At 29.4% G+C, this 15377-nt stretch overlaps 1 protein-coding gene across 4 annotated transcripts; it reads right to left on the reverse strand.

Annotated features, from left to right (window-relative positions):
- Positions 1-295: 295 nt before the first annotated feature.
- LOC121232045 (TITAN-like protein) lies at positions 296-6517 on the reverse strand. Of its 4 annotated transcripts, XM_041117390.1 has the most exons (9): positions 6103-6517; positions 5313-5439; positions 4935-5238; positions 4713-4786; positions 4104-4158; positions 3495-3919; positions 2883-3051; positions 2631-2721; positions 296-2443 (listed from the first exon to the last, which is right to left on the reverse strand). In XM_041117390.1, exons 1-7 carry the CDS (start codon positions 6447-6449, stop codon positions 3031-3033), a joined length of 1353 nt encoding a protein of 450 aa, XP_040973324.1. In that variant the 5' UTR covers positions 6450-6517; the 3' UTR covers positions 296-2443; positions 2631-2721; positions 2883-3030. The 4 variants fall into 4 exon arrangements, with proteins under 4 accessions (XP_040973324.1, XP_040973325.1, XP_040973322.1 ...); XM_041117391.1 differs by lacking the exon at positions 2631-2721 and having other exon boundaries at positions 2970-3051; XM_041117388.1 differs by lacking the exon at positions 2631-2721.
- Positions 6518-15377: the final 8860 nt, after the last annotated feature.

A 15377-nucleotide genomic window follows, 5' to 3' on the forward strand; every position in this document is an offset into this window, starting at 1 on the left:
TAATAATCTTTAGGATTTAATTTATCAATAACATTAAAGAAGCTCAATTCTAACCAACAAACAGACAATCAAAATTTAATTAAATTAAATCGCATTTTCACACAACCTGATCTTAAAATACAATATGAAAAATTACGCAATTTGTCACAAATATTAAAAATCAATCAATCGACTAAACCTCTAACTGACAAGGTAACTATTCTAAGCTATCAAATGCCTATCAAATATTTAACAAACCTGAATAATTGTAATTCACCCAAAAAAAACATGCAAATGCTAGACAACGAATAAAAAATTTAGAAACAATTCAAGCTCACAAACTTTATACAATCAAACTTCAAAATTTACTTTACAAGCCATAAAATAAGAAAAACACTAAAAACAATAAAGCTACAAGAAGTTCCTCTTCTCTCTTGTCTAAAAGATATTATTTATAAAGTTTATTTGACTTAAAATTAGGGCTGCAATACTTTCTTGAAAAAGACAAAAATGACATTATTTTAGTCACCTTGTTTCCAGACTCTTGCACATACTTCAAATAATGTGAACATTGCGAATTTAGAAGGTTGAAACAAAGGCACCTTGAACTAACGACGCTAAAGTTGTAGATTTTGTCGAAGTCTCACATTTTTTCTAGGTTCAACATGCCAAGAGCACTTACTAGTGACTGAGGTACGCATTTTTTGCAGTAAAGTGATGGAGGCTTTAACCAAAAAATATGACTACGGCATATCATCCACAAACAAACAGGCAAGCAGAAGTCTCCAACAAGGAAATCAAAACTATTCTCAAAAGAGCAATCAATCCAAATAAAAAAAAGGCGTATGTTCCCTTACCAGCTAATATTTGGCAAACCATGTAACCTTCCTATTAAGCTAAAACACAAGGCATATTGGGTCATCAAGAATTGTAACATGAGGATGGGAGACTGCAATTGCAAGAGTTAGATGAAACTTGAAACGACGTCTCCAAGAATTCATATGGACAAAACCAAAGCCTTCCACGACCAAAAGGTTTCCAAAAAAGACTGGACAGAAAGTTTTACTTTTGTGGTTTCTAATGTCTCTCCTTATGATGCAGCGAACATTAAAGCTCCAAATAAAACCAAAATTTTCAAGGTTTAAAACCTTTGTATGGAAGTTTTGAGAAACACAATGTTGAGACCATTGATCTTAAAATCCTAACCTACAAGTCTTGATAGGAGCATTCCGTCTAGCCAAAGACATTAAAGAAAAGCACCTATGGAGAGAACTTCAGATTTTATTTTCGCTTTTTGCTTCGTTTCCATTTCAATATTTCTCTTTCATTTCACTTCGATTTTATTTATCTTTATTTCCTTTCTACTTTATTTTTATATTTTTATTTTTCGACTAGAGTTGAGGAACAACCGTTGACATCAATTTAAGGACAAACAATCAAAAAAATGGAAGTTCAACAAGACCCTGACACCAGGAGAGCCGTGCCCCAACTCTAGTCGAAAAATAAAATAAAAATAAATTAAAAAGGAAATAAAAAATAAAAGCAACAATAATAAATAAATATATAGAAGGGAAAAAGGAAATGAAAACAAAGCGAAAAACAAAAATAAAATTCGGAGTTGCCTCTTCGTTAAGTGATTTTCTTTAACATCTTTGGCCAGACAAAATACCCCCATCAAGTCTCATAGATAGGGATTTCAAGATTAGCGGTCTCAACATCATGTTCCTGAAAACCTTCATAGAAAGGTCTTAAACAATGACCATTAACCTTGTAGATTTTGGTCTTGTTTGGAGCTTTTATGTCCACTGCACCATGAGAGACATTAGTAACTATAAAAGGTCCTTCCCATTGAGAACACAATTTACCAGTAAATAATTTTAAACGATAATTATAAAGTAAAACTTTTTGTCTAACCGAGAAATCTTTCCTGAAAACCTATGATCATGGAAGGCTTTTGTTTTATCCTTATAAATTCTCGAATTCTCATAGGCGTCATTTTGAATTTCTTCTAGATCTTGCAATTGCAGTTTCCAATGTTTACTCGCCTCATCCATCCTCATGTTACAATGCTTGATGACCCAATATGCCCTGTGTTCTAGTTCAACAAGAAGGTGACATGGGTTGCCAAATATGAGCTGATAAGGTGACATACTTATAGGAGTTCTATAAACCATCTGGTAAGCCCATAATGCATCAATGAGCCGCAAACTACAGTCTTGATGATTTGGATAGACCGTTTTCTCGAGAATAGTTTTGATTTCCTTGTTAGAGACTTCTGCTTGCCCGTTTGTTTGTGGATGATATGCGGTGGCTAGGGCTCCAGATTTGGCGCCGCGACTCCAGATCTAGGGCTGAGGCTCCACAGTTTTGAGCTGCAGCCCACTTTTCCTTTTAATTCTTCGTGTTTTGCTCATTCGTTTCACTTCCATGGGTCCTCAAACTTGCATCCCAAGTTCATATGTACCTAATTAGAGTCATGAAACACCAAATTAATTAATAATACTAAATCATATAAGATTAGATAACAATGCTAATATATGCAAATGTGACACTAAACATGCAAATGAAGCTAAAACATGATATTTTACTTGAGAAGCAATGAAAAGCAATAAGGATCCAAAATATATGAATTATGGGTACTTATCAATTACATGGCACTTGGTAAGGTTTTGCCAATTATGTATAATCTGGGTGCCAAAGCTTGCAACCCATTGTTCCAATTCAAAACAGCACATCTAGTTGCTTCAGAAACACAGATATACATACATTTGTGAGACAGGTAAAAGAGCAGGGGACATGGAAAATTATTTATTATGCTGTAAAGTATACACTATTTTCAGAGTTGTGATAAGAATATAATTATGGAATAACTGCAGTTGCTAAATATCTTAGGGTGAAATCACCATGAGTCCATGAGCTACTCTTCTCTTTCCTAAGTTTCGCATTGTGAAACTTTCAATTCACCATAGAGGAGTAAAACAAAAGAATACTTCTTGATTATTCAACCGTAAGCTTCCTGCAGTTGTCTTTCCTTTGTGCAATTACTAGTCATCATTCACCAATATCTTTTCGCTGCCAAAAGGGGAAAAGGTAAACAGCGTAAATTTAGAACCAATATAATACATAATGAAATCATAATTAATGCCATTAAATACCAGAGCTAGTTAGTTGCATCTATCCTTTTAACAAGAAGAAAGTTTCTTCCTAGCAAATACTCAAACTAAAGTCAATCATCAAGATGCAGTTAATAGTTGCAATTCTAAGCAACCTAATGACATTCTACAAACAGACCCTTTTGTTGCTGACAAGATAACTCAGAGGCCACTTTGGCTGACTTTTTTATTGCCATAAGTTCTGCACTTTTATAAATAGTGCATGTTATTTTACCCTGATGAAAATCAAACAAACTGATGGCTTAAGTGAGAACGCAGAATAGAGCACATTTCATAATCACATTTCTATCTATTGAGACACTAGCCTTGAGAATGACATGGTATATGAAGATGTGTGCTTACCATTCGTTTACTGATGTAAGGCTGTATCTTAACTGGCATCTCAGAATGGCTTTCAACCTTGAGGAACTTATGTTTTTCAATATCAAATTCTTTTCTAGATTCCTTTCTGCTACCTGACTGCCAAACTCTACCAAAATTAGGAAGCCAGTTAGCATCACAATCACTCTCAACAATCTCCCCTCTCTTCTCTTTCTCCAGCTCCATCTTTCTCTTTTCAGCCCAAGCAGCCCCAACCCTTTTTGGGTTCAACTTATGGGATTTCTGTGACTTGTTTGATGAAATAAAACTCCTTAAAGCTGGCTTTACTTGATTGTTTAGCAAAGTCTGATCAGAAGCTTCAAGCCAAGGAGGGAGTGCTCCAGAATGCACATTTCCTCCAGCATCTATGGTTGAAATGGAAGACACTTGAGTTAAGCTCTGCAATCCTGAAAAAAAGAGATTGTCATAAGATAATGAATAAAAACTTGTTCCTTGGAGCATCCCTCCACTTTGCAACCAGAAAACCTTTAACCTAGTTTTAGTAGCATATTAACCATTTACTTTTTAGTTTTTACACTGATTTGGAATGGAAATAGAATTATATGAAACCAAAATGTAATTACACAATACCCTGGGAACTGCTTTCTCTGCTCACCATACTTGCATTCTGATACACTTGGCAACCCTGAATGAGAATAAATTGCAAAAAATATAATTAAATATCATGCAAGAGGAAACTACTTCGTGGAGACACAAAACTCAAAACAAACAATAAGGTGCCCCATAGACGGGCTTCTTGTACATTAGGCATGCAGTATTATATTCAAAGTTCAAAACCATAAGATAATTAGCTTCACTGAAAATTTTAAATAGTAAAGACCCAGTACGGAGAAGCATGCATTCAAACACAATATTGAATGTATTGCAAAAGACTATGATACACAAGACCTATGCATGTTTTAAAAATTGAGGCAATTGATTCTCTTGTAAATAAATATTGAAGACAGCATAATCACAAATAAAATTAGTTAATTGATTGAGGTTTATCTTTCTAAAAAAAACACACACACAAAGTGGTTAAGAAAACCATTCCGTTTCTTACTTTCCTATAAAACCTCTATTCAAACAACAACAAACAAAAAAGAAAGACCTTCTAAGATGGCACAGTCACATAACAATTTCTAGGGAACAATTAAATAAGATCAGCTGCAAGGTAAAAGTGTGGGAGAATAGACTTACGCCAACATCACTGAGGTAAGCATTTCCTGAGCATATTCCATTGTAAAGAAGATTTTGTTGGCCACTGCTATTAGCTGGAAAATCCCAGCACAACGCAGACAGAAACAAAACTAATAAGACAGTTTATTCTGTTTTTATACAAGAAACTTTCACTGAAATATCAACAAAATAACTAAAACTAGATTGAATGAGAAAATATATCAAATAACCAGATATTGATACCTTTCAAATCATTCGAGTTCAACAAACTTGTATTCGAAAAGTTAGCCTCATGAAAATTTGAACCAAAGTGCGAAACTTCAGGGAATCTTGAATTAGATATCTGATACTCAGTTGTATTGTGTTGTAAAGGCAAAACAACATTAGAATAACTTGGTTTGACACTAAGAGTATTTTGTCCAAGATTATTAATTTTTTCAATGTTGACATTATAGTGGATATCATTTGAAGCTCCATATTTAAGTCCAGATCCTTCAGTAGGAGCAACCATTGCTTCAACCTTCAATGACTCACACTTCTTCTCCCACTGCAATGACCAAAAACGAAATCGTCACATGATTAACCTTCCAAGCTTTTGTTTGAACAAACTAACAGTCATACCTTAGTTAGATCAGTTTCCGATATCCTATATTTGTCCAGTTGGTCCATCTTACCACCATATTGCCAAAGAAAATGCTTCAAATTCTTCAGGTGATGCCCACCCGCCAAGTGATTAATAGCATTTTCACTGTTCAATGAACCAAAATCACTAAAGCTTGCTTACAAAAAGCACCATCACAATTAAATCACAAAAAAAAAAGCAAATGAAAAGCAATGCGATCTTTTTTGAATTAATAAATTTGGTAATATGCCGCCAGTCCCTGTACTTGAATAAAATTTCACATTTAGTCTATATACTCAAAAAAGTAAAAAGAAAAAAAATCCTCCTACTTTTCCAATTTAAAAACCCTAGTGCAATGGTTGATATTGTTAGTATTCTTGGTTTAGATTTTCCATCCATTCAATCATACCAAACTCAAAATCATAATTATGATCTCAATAAGCACACTTGATAGTAAGCAAATTTTGACATAAAATACTAATAATGTCAGTGGTTGGATTAGATAAAGAACTTGTAAATCGAAACATAAGATCCAATGTTGTAACTTAAGTACATGAACTAAATATTAAACTTCGCCAAAATACAGAGACGGACAGCATATTTGAACCTAAATTTCACTCATTAAATCCAAACTTTTAATTTCCAATTTCCCTTGCGTTCTCTATGTAACTTGATCTTAAAATTGCTGTAAATCCCAAATTACTTGAACTAAGTTGAACCAAGCTTCATAATGATTCATTATATACAAAATTTTACAAAGCAATTCAGTTTTGTAATTAAAGGCCTTACCAAGCGAAAGAGCTATCGAGCTCGTCAACATCGGTATCGCAGAAGACACACCAAAACCGATTGCGATCCGCGTGCTCAGGTCGAAGAACTTTAGGGTTTCTCAAGAAGAAACGAACGTCATTGATCTTGTTTTGGAATCGAGATAGGAAAGAGGAGAGAGCGGTTTTGTGGTTAGGGAAATACTTGTGACGTGGCCCTTGGTTGTGGTTCAGCTTACAGACCTTGCAGAACTCAAATTCACACTTTTTATCCTTCTTCTTCTCCTCCTCTCTCTTTGTAACGTTGTGATTTTGGTTCGTAAAGCTCAATCTAGAGTTAGTGTTTGGTTTCACTGAATGATCCGCCATTGTTGTATGGAAACAACAATTGGTTAACTGATAATCCCTAATGCTAAAAGCGTTGCCACGATTTTGAGTAAGGAAAAAATTTGAACCGCGCTTTTTGAACTATTTAGTTAAAACGCACCGTTTAACCTTTGTAAGCTCAGTGTCATTGTTACCTTTGAAACCGAACAATTGATTAAATCTAATTCAATCAGCCTAATTGTTATAATTGTTAAATCGATCTCAATTAAATAATTTATAAAACTTAATTTAACTGGTTCAATCATCAGTTTAATCGTATTTTATTTTGATTCAACTAATTCGTAAATTATCAAAATTTTTCTTTTATTCTAAATTAATATACTGATCAATTCACGTTTTAATCGGTTTAACCGTTCAATCTGATTCAATTTCAACAACCTTAATTCACGAATTAAACAATTCACTTATAAAAATTTTGGTTGAGTTTAAACAAAAGTTTTTCTTTTTTTTATTTTTTATTTTAAATCAACTCAATTTTAATTCAAATAAAATATTTTTATTTAAATTTAAACATCAATGCCTAATTTTAGGCTTAAGAACGTAATGGTCTTAACTCTCCACAATGTCCAATTCCTTGCTCTAAGTCCAAACATATTAGAGTCTAATTAAATGTATTGATTCAAGAGTTCGTAATAAGAGACCTTAAAGAAAGTTGTTTTGAAAGTTTAAACATTCAAAACTCTATTTTAAAGCATACTTGGCCCATGCAGGCTCAAAAGTTGAACCTAGTTAAAAATATATTGACCTTGGAATAGTTTAAGTATTGAAGTGAGCAGCCCAAACTCATACTCTCTTAAAGATTCGCTCATTTAGGTCACTTGAAAATTTAACTATTTTAATTTTTTATTTAATCTTTCAATGATGGAATTAGTAAATTTATTTTTAGGCTTGAGTTAATTTGTTTTCTTGCAAATTTGGTCCATGGAGAATTTACATAAAGCTGACCAAATTCACTTACGACTAATTTAGTATGCTTATGTAAAATATGAGTGTTATGTTAAAACTATATCAGTTTAGAATTATGATTTTTTATTATTATTGTTATCTTCTGTTTGCTACGAAGTAAAATGTCAATGTTATTTATGAATGTATAATCTTAATATTGCATGTAGTAATCATTTTTCTTTTTCCTTTTTCTTTGTAATATGGGTTAGATCCATCATTTATTAAGCTTTTAAATGTGGAAACTTTTATAAAGAAAAACATATTTTAAATATATACTCAATTTAAAAGATAGCATTCATGCGAAAAATAGTTTCAATTAAATCAATGGTATGTGTAATAATCTGATTTTCGTTGGTGTCAAAAAAATCGGTTTAAGATTGAAATTTTTTAAATTGCAAAATTTTAAAATTGCAAATCGGTTTTAAATTATTTGTCACATATAAAATAAATAATGGCATATAAACATGAAGAACAAATGGATTGCTATGTCAACAAAATTAATGTTTTAGTCAGCATTATTATTAAAAAAAATAATTTCATTCTTTTTTTAAAAAAATTAATAGTTAAATTTAACTAAAAAATCAAATTGATAAAAAATATAAATATTAAAAATTAAATTTAATATTATTTAAATCCTAGATTTAATAGCATTAATCCAATTAATTTTGGGTGTCAATATACATCAATGGTATTATTTTCAATTGCGGATATGTCGGTTCAATCAACCAATATGATTTATATATTTCATTCAAATGATAATATTCTTGACCATAATAAATTAAAGAAAATTATGTGACACCAAAGATTCTTCTAATAATAGCAGAATTGAAAATTTCCATTTTCAAATAAAGAATTTAACTTTATATTATAATCTATATCTATATACTAAAGGAATGTCCAAAGTACATTCCTCCTTACGACACATGGCTTACACCCATTAGCTCCTTTTGTTCATTTTCTAAAAACTGTTAATTTTCAATTTTGGTCCTTATAAGACGCATAAATTTGATATTTAATCCTTAAACTTTAATTTCTATCATAATTTGGTCTTTATATTTTTATAAATTTATTAATTAGTTGAAATAGTTAATATCGTTAGCTTTTCAATTAAAATATTACGTCGTTATATGTAATTTGGAAATGGATTTTTAAATCTATAAAGTTGAGAGATTGGATTCTTGAAAATAAAATTTCGAGGATTAAATTCTAAATGTACGAAGTGTAGAAACTTAGAGTCATGATTGTTTGAACCGATTGAATCAGTTGGGATACCAATCCGGAGAAAGACATTAGACTGGTTAACCTAAAAACTGGTACGAGCTGGTAAAACTAAGCTGAAAATTTGAATCGTTTTTTATTTTTTTAAATACTTTTATTTTAATATTTTTAATGATTTATTTAATCGAACCATACAAACTAGTGGTTTGTCCAGTTCGACTATCATTTTGATTCTAAAAACTTTGCTTAGAATATGTTTGACCTTTAAATTTTTATTCTATATTTTAACACAACCAAAAAATTAACCCAACGTGAAGAATGAATGGACCCATACTTGTTATTATTTTAAAGTCATAGTTAGAAATAGGGTTGTGGGGGACATGGGAATTTTTTCTTTGTTATGATTAGTTTTAAGTCTTTCCATGCAGGTCCCTATCTTGTTTTGATAAAACCCTAAAATTCTCTCTACTTTGTATCCACTGATATGATATTAAACAATTTTCTTTTTCTTTTTGAAATAAATTTCAAAATTATACTTTATCTTTGATTCAATGTACAATATGATACGTGAATTTTGATTTGGAGCAATTATACACAAAACTCTAATTATGGTTTAAATATATGCATGAAGCTTTAGTTTTGATTCAATTATACACATTTAAAAAAATAAATATATCAAATTTTTTATATTAGATAAATATAATTATTTGAGTAAGCAATATATAACTATAAAATGATGTTATATTGATGATTGTATTAACAGTCTCTGTGATTTGGGTTAAATCAAATTTTTATGTATAAAATCGCACGAAATTAAAATTCTTGTATAAAATTAAACATTGAACTGAAGTTTATGTATAGTTCTGAAATTTATTCATTTATTTCTATTCTCTCTCCATTAAGCCCTGAATCCCTATACTCTTTCAAATTTTAAAAATTTATCTCTACTTTTAATTTCAGGAATTCAGTCTCTTTATTTGTTTGATTATATTAAAATCTAATCAATAATACTATTAATGAATTTCGATTAAATTTGAATACGTGACATTTTAATTATTCAAATTAAAAGTAAAGAACCAAATTTCAAAAGTTTAAACAGAACATAAACTATTAGCGTAATTAAACCAAGAAAAACTATGGTAAGGGTTCACTTTTGCTAATGTTTTCGAGTATAAGATACGATTACAAAATACTAAGTATATTTTTCTAAAACTCGAATAAAATCCGGCATCATAACCAGTAATACAATCATCTTTGAAAGCATGAAACTTTGGATATTCAAAAGCTAGAATGTTTAAAATGACACATATTCGAATATTCATGTTTGATATTAGTGTTCATCATGGTAAAAGTATTATGAAGGTCCTTATATTAAGATTTAGATTGCATTTTATCCTCTTTACTAAAAAAAATAAATTAATTCTTATACATTAAATTAAAGAGTAAATCGCTCGTTTCTATTAAAATTTTCATCCATTTTTACTATTAAAATTAAATTGGTGTAGTTAATAGAATAACCAAACAATACACATGACGTGTAACGTATACCTCAAGCTAACATATAAAAATTAATTTTTAATAATAATAATAATAGATATAATTTTCAATAAAAAGACTAATTTATTTTTTAATTTAACATATAATAATAATTTATTACAAAATATGAAAACTCCTAATTTGATAAACCAATAAATTGATGAATCTCTTTGTTTATAGTTGATATTTAACAAAGATTAAGCAGAAATCTGCATCAAATCACTATAATTTATGATGGAAGAACAGGAGAGATAAAAAAAACAGTATCAAATGATGATAGTTAGTGGACAAATGTTAAGGTTTTGTCATGATGACAAGTTTGATTGTTTTGGGTAGGGATGACCCTACATCCTTTATACTGCACCTTCAACTTTATGGTTAAGACATTGATATGTGGTTGTTTTGCAATTCTATGATTGTAACCAAATAAGCAATACAAGACAAATGAACCTGTATTGCAAGTGGTCTTATGTCAGCCCATGGTCTCCCATCCATATGATTGTTCTCTTTCTCTTTCTTTTTTATATGATATAATCCAATCAAACTTCAATTTACAACTCATTTTCCCCTTCTTACCACTTTCTTATTCACTCCTTAATTTGCTCCATTGCCCTTTGAAATCCCATCACTAGAAAATTGTATGTGTATGAGTTGATTCGGTTGGATTCAGTTTGATTTAGTTATAAATAATTATTAATAATAACTTTGTTAAACCAATTCAACTTAAAATTATCCGTTAATTAAATTGATTTGATTCAATTTTTATTTGTCCCTCTCTCTTTATAAATGTAGAAGTGATATAGAATTTTTTTTTCATGTTCTAGTTTCTTATTACTAAATCTATGCTGCTCAAATTCAAGTGTGAGTATCGACATTATATTGTTTTTTTGAGTTTTCCATGTGTTTGGAATCCTTTGTAAGACCACATCTTTATACCTATATGCTTCGAACACATATGTTAAACGCATGGGCGAATTCAAGGGTAGGTAGGCAAAGGCCTTGGTGCCTCAAAAATGAAAGTTTGCCTTTTAGTTACTTTGTAAATGTTAAAATTAGAAATTAATATATGGTAAAATTATATTTTGAACCAAAAAATTATAAGTTCATATATGATAAAATTACATTTTAACCTCTTAATAAATTATAATTTAATTCTGGCCCCTTAACAAATTTTAGGCTTTGACCTTAATTGAACATAGATACTTCGAATAAAAATAAATAGTCAAAGTTATGTAGGTTTCAAGCTATGTTACTTGGAGTTAAGTACAAGAATATGACAATCGAAGGATCATATTTTTATACTCATATCTAAAAATGCATCATATACGAGAGATGAACACAAATACTTTTAAAAAAAATGAGAAATCAGAGCAATATAGACTTAAACAACCAAAAAATCACTTTTGAGATTGCATTTGTGACCAAAGTTGCTTTTAGTGGCAAAAGAAAAAAAGGGAAGCTAAATTGCTTTTAGATCATAAATTAGGTTAAGTGGCATGGAAGATTCTTGCAACCAAAAAAAGAACTCAAAACTAATAATTAAATTAATCATTTAGGGTAGTTTTCTTTCTTCATGTATATATAATTTTCCTATCTCTTTGAAAAGAAAGAAAAGAAAATGTACTTTTCATGAGGGTCTAATTTTGAAACTCCAATGGTCCTTTGCCCCCACTAGATTATGTCTGTAACACTGTTGATAGTCTTTTGAAACTCATCAAAGAAATCAAATCAATGCATTAAATTATTGAACACTGTTTTCCTTTTCTTTTTTCTTTATAATTTGGTTATATGAGAGTAATGTTTGGAGGTTGCTGACAAGAAACCAGCTACCACCATTTTCACTGATATTAGGGTAAATTACAAATTTAGTCATTTATGTATGATTTAGATTACATTTTGGTTATTGAATTTTAAAAAGTTACGATATAGTCACTAATGTTATCAATTTGTTACATTCTAGTCACTAAACCGTTAATTATAATTACCAGTGCAACAACAAGCAAATGTGGCACGTTATATCATCATTTAAAAAAAAAAATCTTAAGTCAAATTGTAGAACTGATCCCTATTTTTTTCTTTTTGAGCATTTTAATCAGGGGCAAAGTAAAAAAAAATTGCTTTTAGGGGATTAGAAATGAATCATAAATTTGGGGAGGGGCAAAGTGTAAATTTACCATTAAATAACTTGTAATTTCTTACATTTTGAAGAGGCTACAAAGCAAATTCATCACTTCGATCCACGCCTCTAATTTTAAATAGAACACGTAACAGTGTTAACTATTTGTATCTACGATAGCATTATAATATAGGGACCAAATTATATCAAATTAAAGAATATGAACTAAATTTTAAAATTAAACATAGTAAAAAGGACCAAAACTATAAATTGACAAGAAAATGTCTGGTCAATTGTGTTGGGATCTCAGTTCCAGACATGAGTAGTGGGTGTCTGGTTTCTTTGAAGAGCAAAAAAGTTGAAAGAAGTTGAATATAAAAGTGGCATACAGGCTATTCTGTCTTCTTGTTGATGAAATTTACCCAAACTTTTTGTTCCCATTCATTTGCCTTTCTATCTATATCAAGTTTCTGAAAATTGACCTCTTTAATGCCAGCTTTGACTCATCAATATGCAAAATCTTGTGTACCCAATTTGTATACACTATCTTAAAAGTTTGATTAAATTACAGTATTCCAATTTATTTTCATTTTTAGTTATCTAATTGTAAAAAGTTATAAAATGATCATTCAATTTTTTAATATGGTCTTTTTTTTGTCACCCAACTATCTTAAGTTATTTAGTGTATCCATTTTTACATTATTGAGTAGGTGACTAAAAGAGACAAAATTGAAAACTTTGGTAACCATTTGTAAATTTTCATAGTAGGGTGACCAAAAAAAAATACTAATAATTAGATGATTTGTAACTTTTTTTATAATTAAGTGACAAAAAAATTCTTAGTTAGGTGACATCTACTATAATATAAAGAGTTATGCAAGTTTTGTTAGCACAATGGCAGGTGCCTCGCATTTTTGTTATCAATGTTCCTATATGTTGCTTGAGTAGGTATCGGATACGAGTATTTTTTGATATTTGTATGTTATTTATAAAAAGGTTTTTTTTTTCATATATTTCACCAATATTCAAGTAAATGTCAAACATGAATATGAGTATACAGGGCAGAGTCAAGGGGAAACCCCTCCTAAAGTGGGAAATTTCCCTTTTAGCCCATTTATAATTTATAAAATTTTAAATTAGTAACAGTAAAATTGTATTATCATAGATGATTAAAATGATTAAATTATATTTTTACTATCATAGAAGTGTACAACTTAATTCCAATCTCCCTAAAAAAATATTGAATTCACAATAATATTAAATATGAATATTAATATATTTAGAGGATTATACTTTACACATATTTTATTATGCAATAAAAAATATTAAACATGATTATTTTTAAAAAACCTTAATTTTTTTTTGTACTAAAATCGACTCTCTTAACAAACCCTTACATTTTTGTTATCAATGATCACATATGTTGCTGGAATAAGAATTAGATACAAGTAGGGTAAAATATGCTACTGGTTTTTGTATTTTTTTAACTTGGAATTTAGTTTTTATATTTTTACTTTTAGTAATTTAATCCTTCTGTTTTTTAAAATTTTTAAATTTTAGGTTCAATTTTAATATTGTAATTTTTTTTTGTTACATTTGTTGATGTGATTTTTTTAAATAAAAAATATTCACTTAGTAATAACATAATTAAGAAACTGACATTTTAATAAACTTGAATTTAACAAAATAATTTTAACAGTGTTAACAGTTGAACTTGTATTTTGAAATATAAAAAATACAATGACTAAATTTCAAATTAAAAAAAATACAAAAACTTATAACATATTTTACCTATATAAATATTATCTGAATATACTTGAGTTTTTTCGTATATTTAAAATATTAATTATTATAACCCTAAACCATATGATCATAACCAAAAAAAATGCACCTACAGAGAAGTCAGAGTTTGATCTTATAATAAAAAATACATAAATTTTAGGATTTTCAGCTTTTACACATTTAGTAGTGGGAATAGCATCAGTGTAAACACATGATCCAATCTTACAAAATTATAGCAGATAAGATATGCCCTGCCTGTCTGTTGATTTTGATATCAGTAGTAACTTTTTTGCAACTTTCAAAAGTTAAAACTTGCTTATTCATATATATATATATATATATATATCTGACATGTATGTGCAATTGTGCTATAAAAAGTGTGTTAGCAATTAGGACAATAATGTATATCATCACCAACAAAAATATTAGGACAATAATGCAACACTGTCTCTGCGTTTGATTAATTGATTCCTTATTAAGCTATGCAAGTCTGTTGATTCCTTACTGGGCTATGCAAGCCTACCATGATAGCAAAGCTAAAGAAACTAAACTTCATCTTAAGATCATGTATATGATCTCATGATTAGATAGTTAAAGCAAAACCCATTGCTGGAATCTGGTAAAATTATGAAAGTTTTTGTGTTAAAAGTTAGATTGTATTTTGCTTTATTTACTCAAAAAATTAGATCAAAGAGCAAATTGATCTTTTCTGTAAAAATTTTCATCCAATTCTATTGTTAAAAATTGGGGTTACTAACAGCATAACCAAACAGTTACACGTGATGTGTCATATGTACCTTATGCTAAAGTACATTGACCAGTTTTTAACAGTAAAATAGATGAAATTTTTAATAGAATGACCAATTTAATCTTTGATTTAATGAACCCAATTTTTTTATTAGAGAAAACAAAATGAAACTCGACTACTAATACAAAAACATTTATGAAATTTTTACCCTATATACATAATTAGATATTTCAAGCAAATCCCATTGTTGGAATCTCATAAACATTGATATATAGAATGCAAGCAAAACCTATTTCTAATCAACAAATCATCTGTTTAAACTTTGATTTGTTCTTCACATAATCGAGTAGTAAAGAGTTGTATATTTTTAAAAGTATCAGCAGTGAAAAAGAACAACACTAATAGAGATCACGTCTAATCTGATTTCACCCGGATCAAAGATGAAAAGAAAGTAAAGTGAAAGAAACCAAGTTCATCTAAGGAACTTCATGATATATGCATACATGTATGTATGTATGTATGGATGGATGGATGTATGATAATTAGAATGAAAGGCAAAAACCCA

This window comes from Gossypium hirsutum, chromosome A07, assembly GCF_007990345.1.
Source record: "Gossypium hirsutum isolate 1008001.06 chromosome A07, Gossypium_hirsutum_v2.1, whole genome shotgun sequence".
Lineage (NCBI taxonomy): Eukaryota > Viridiplantae > Streptophyta > Magnoliopsida > Malvales > Malvaceae > Gossypium > Gossypium hirsutum.

Coding starts and splice junctions, on each gene's coding strand:
- LOC121232045 (XM_041117391.1), bottom strand. CDS start 6,449: ATGGCGGATCATTCAGTGAAACCAAACACTAACTCTAGATTGAGCTTT. Junction 3,920..4,103: donor CAGAGAAAGCAGTTCCCAGG/GTATTGTGTAAT, acceptor TCTTTTTTTCAG/GATTGCAGAGCTTAACTCAA. Junction 3,052..3,494: donor CTTACATCAGTAAACGAATG/GTAAGCACACAT, acceptor CCCTTTTGGCAG/CGAAAAGATATTGGTGAATG.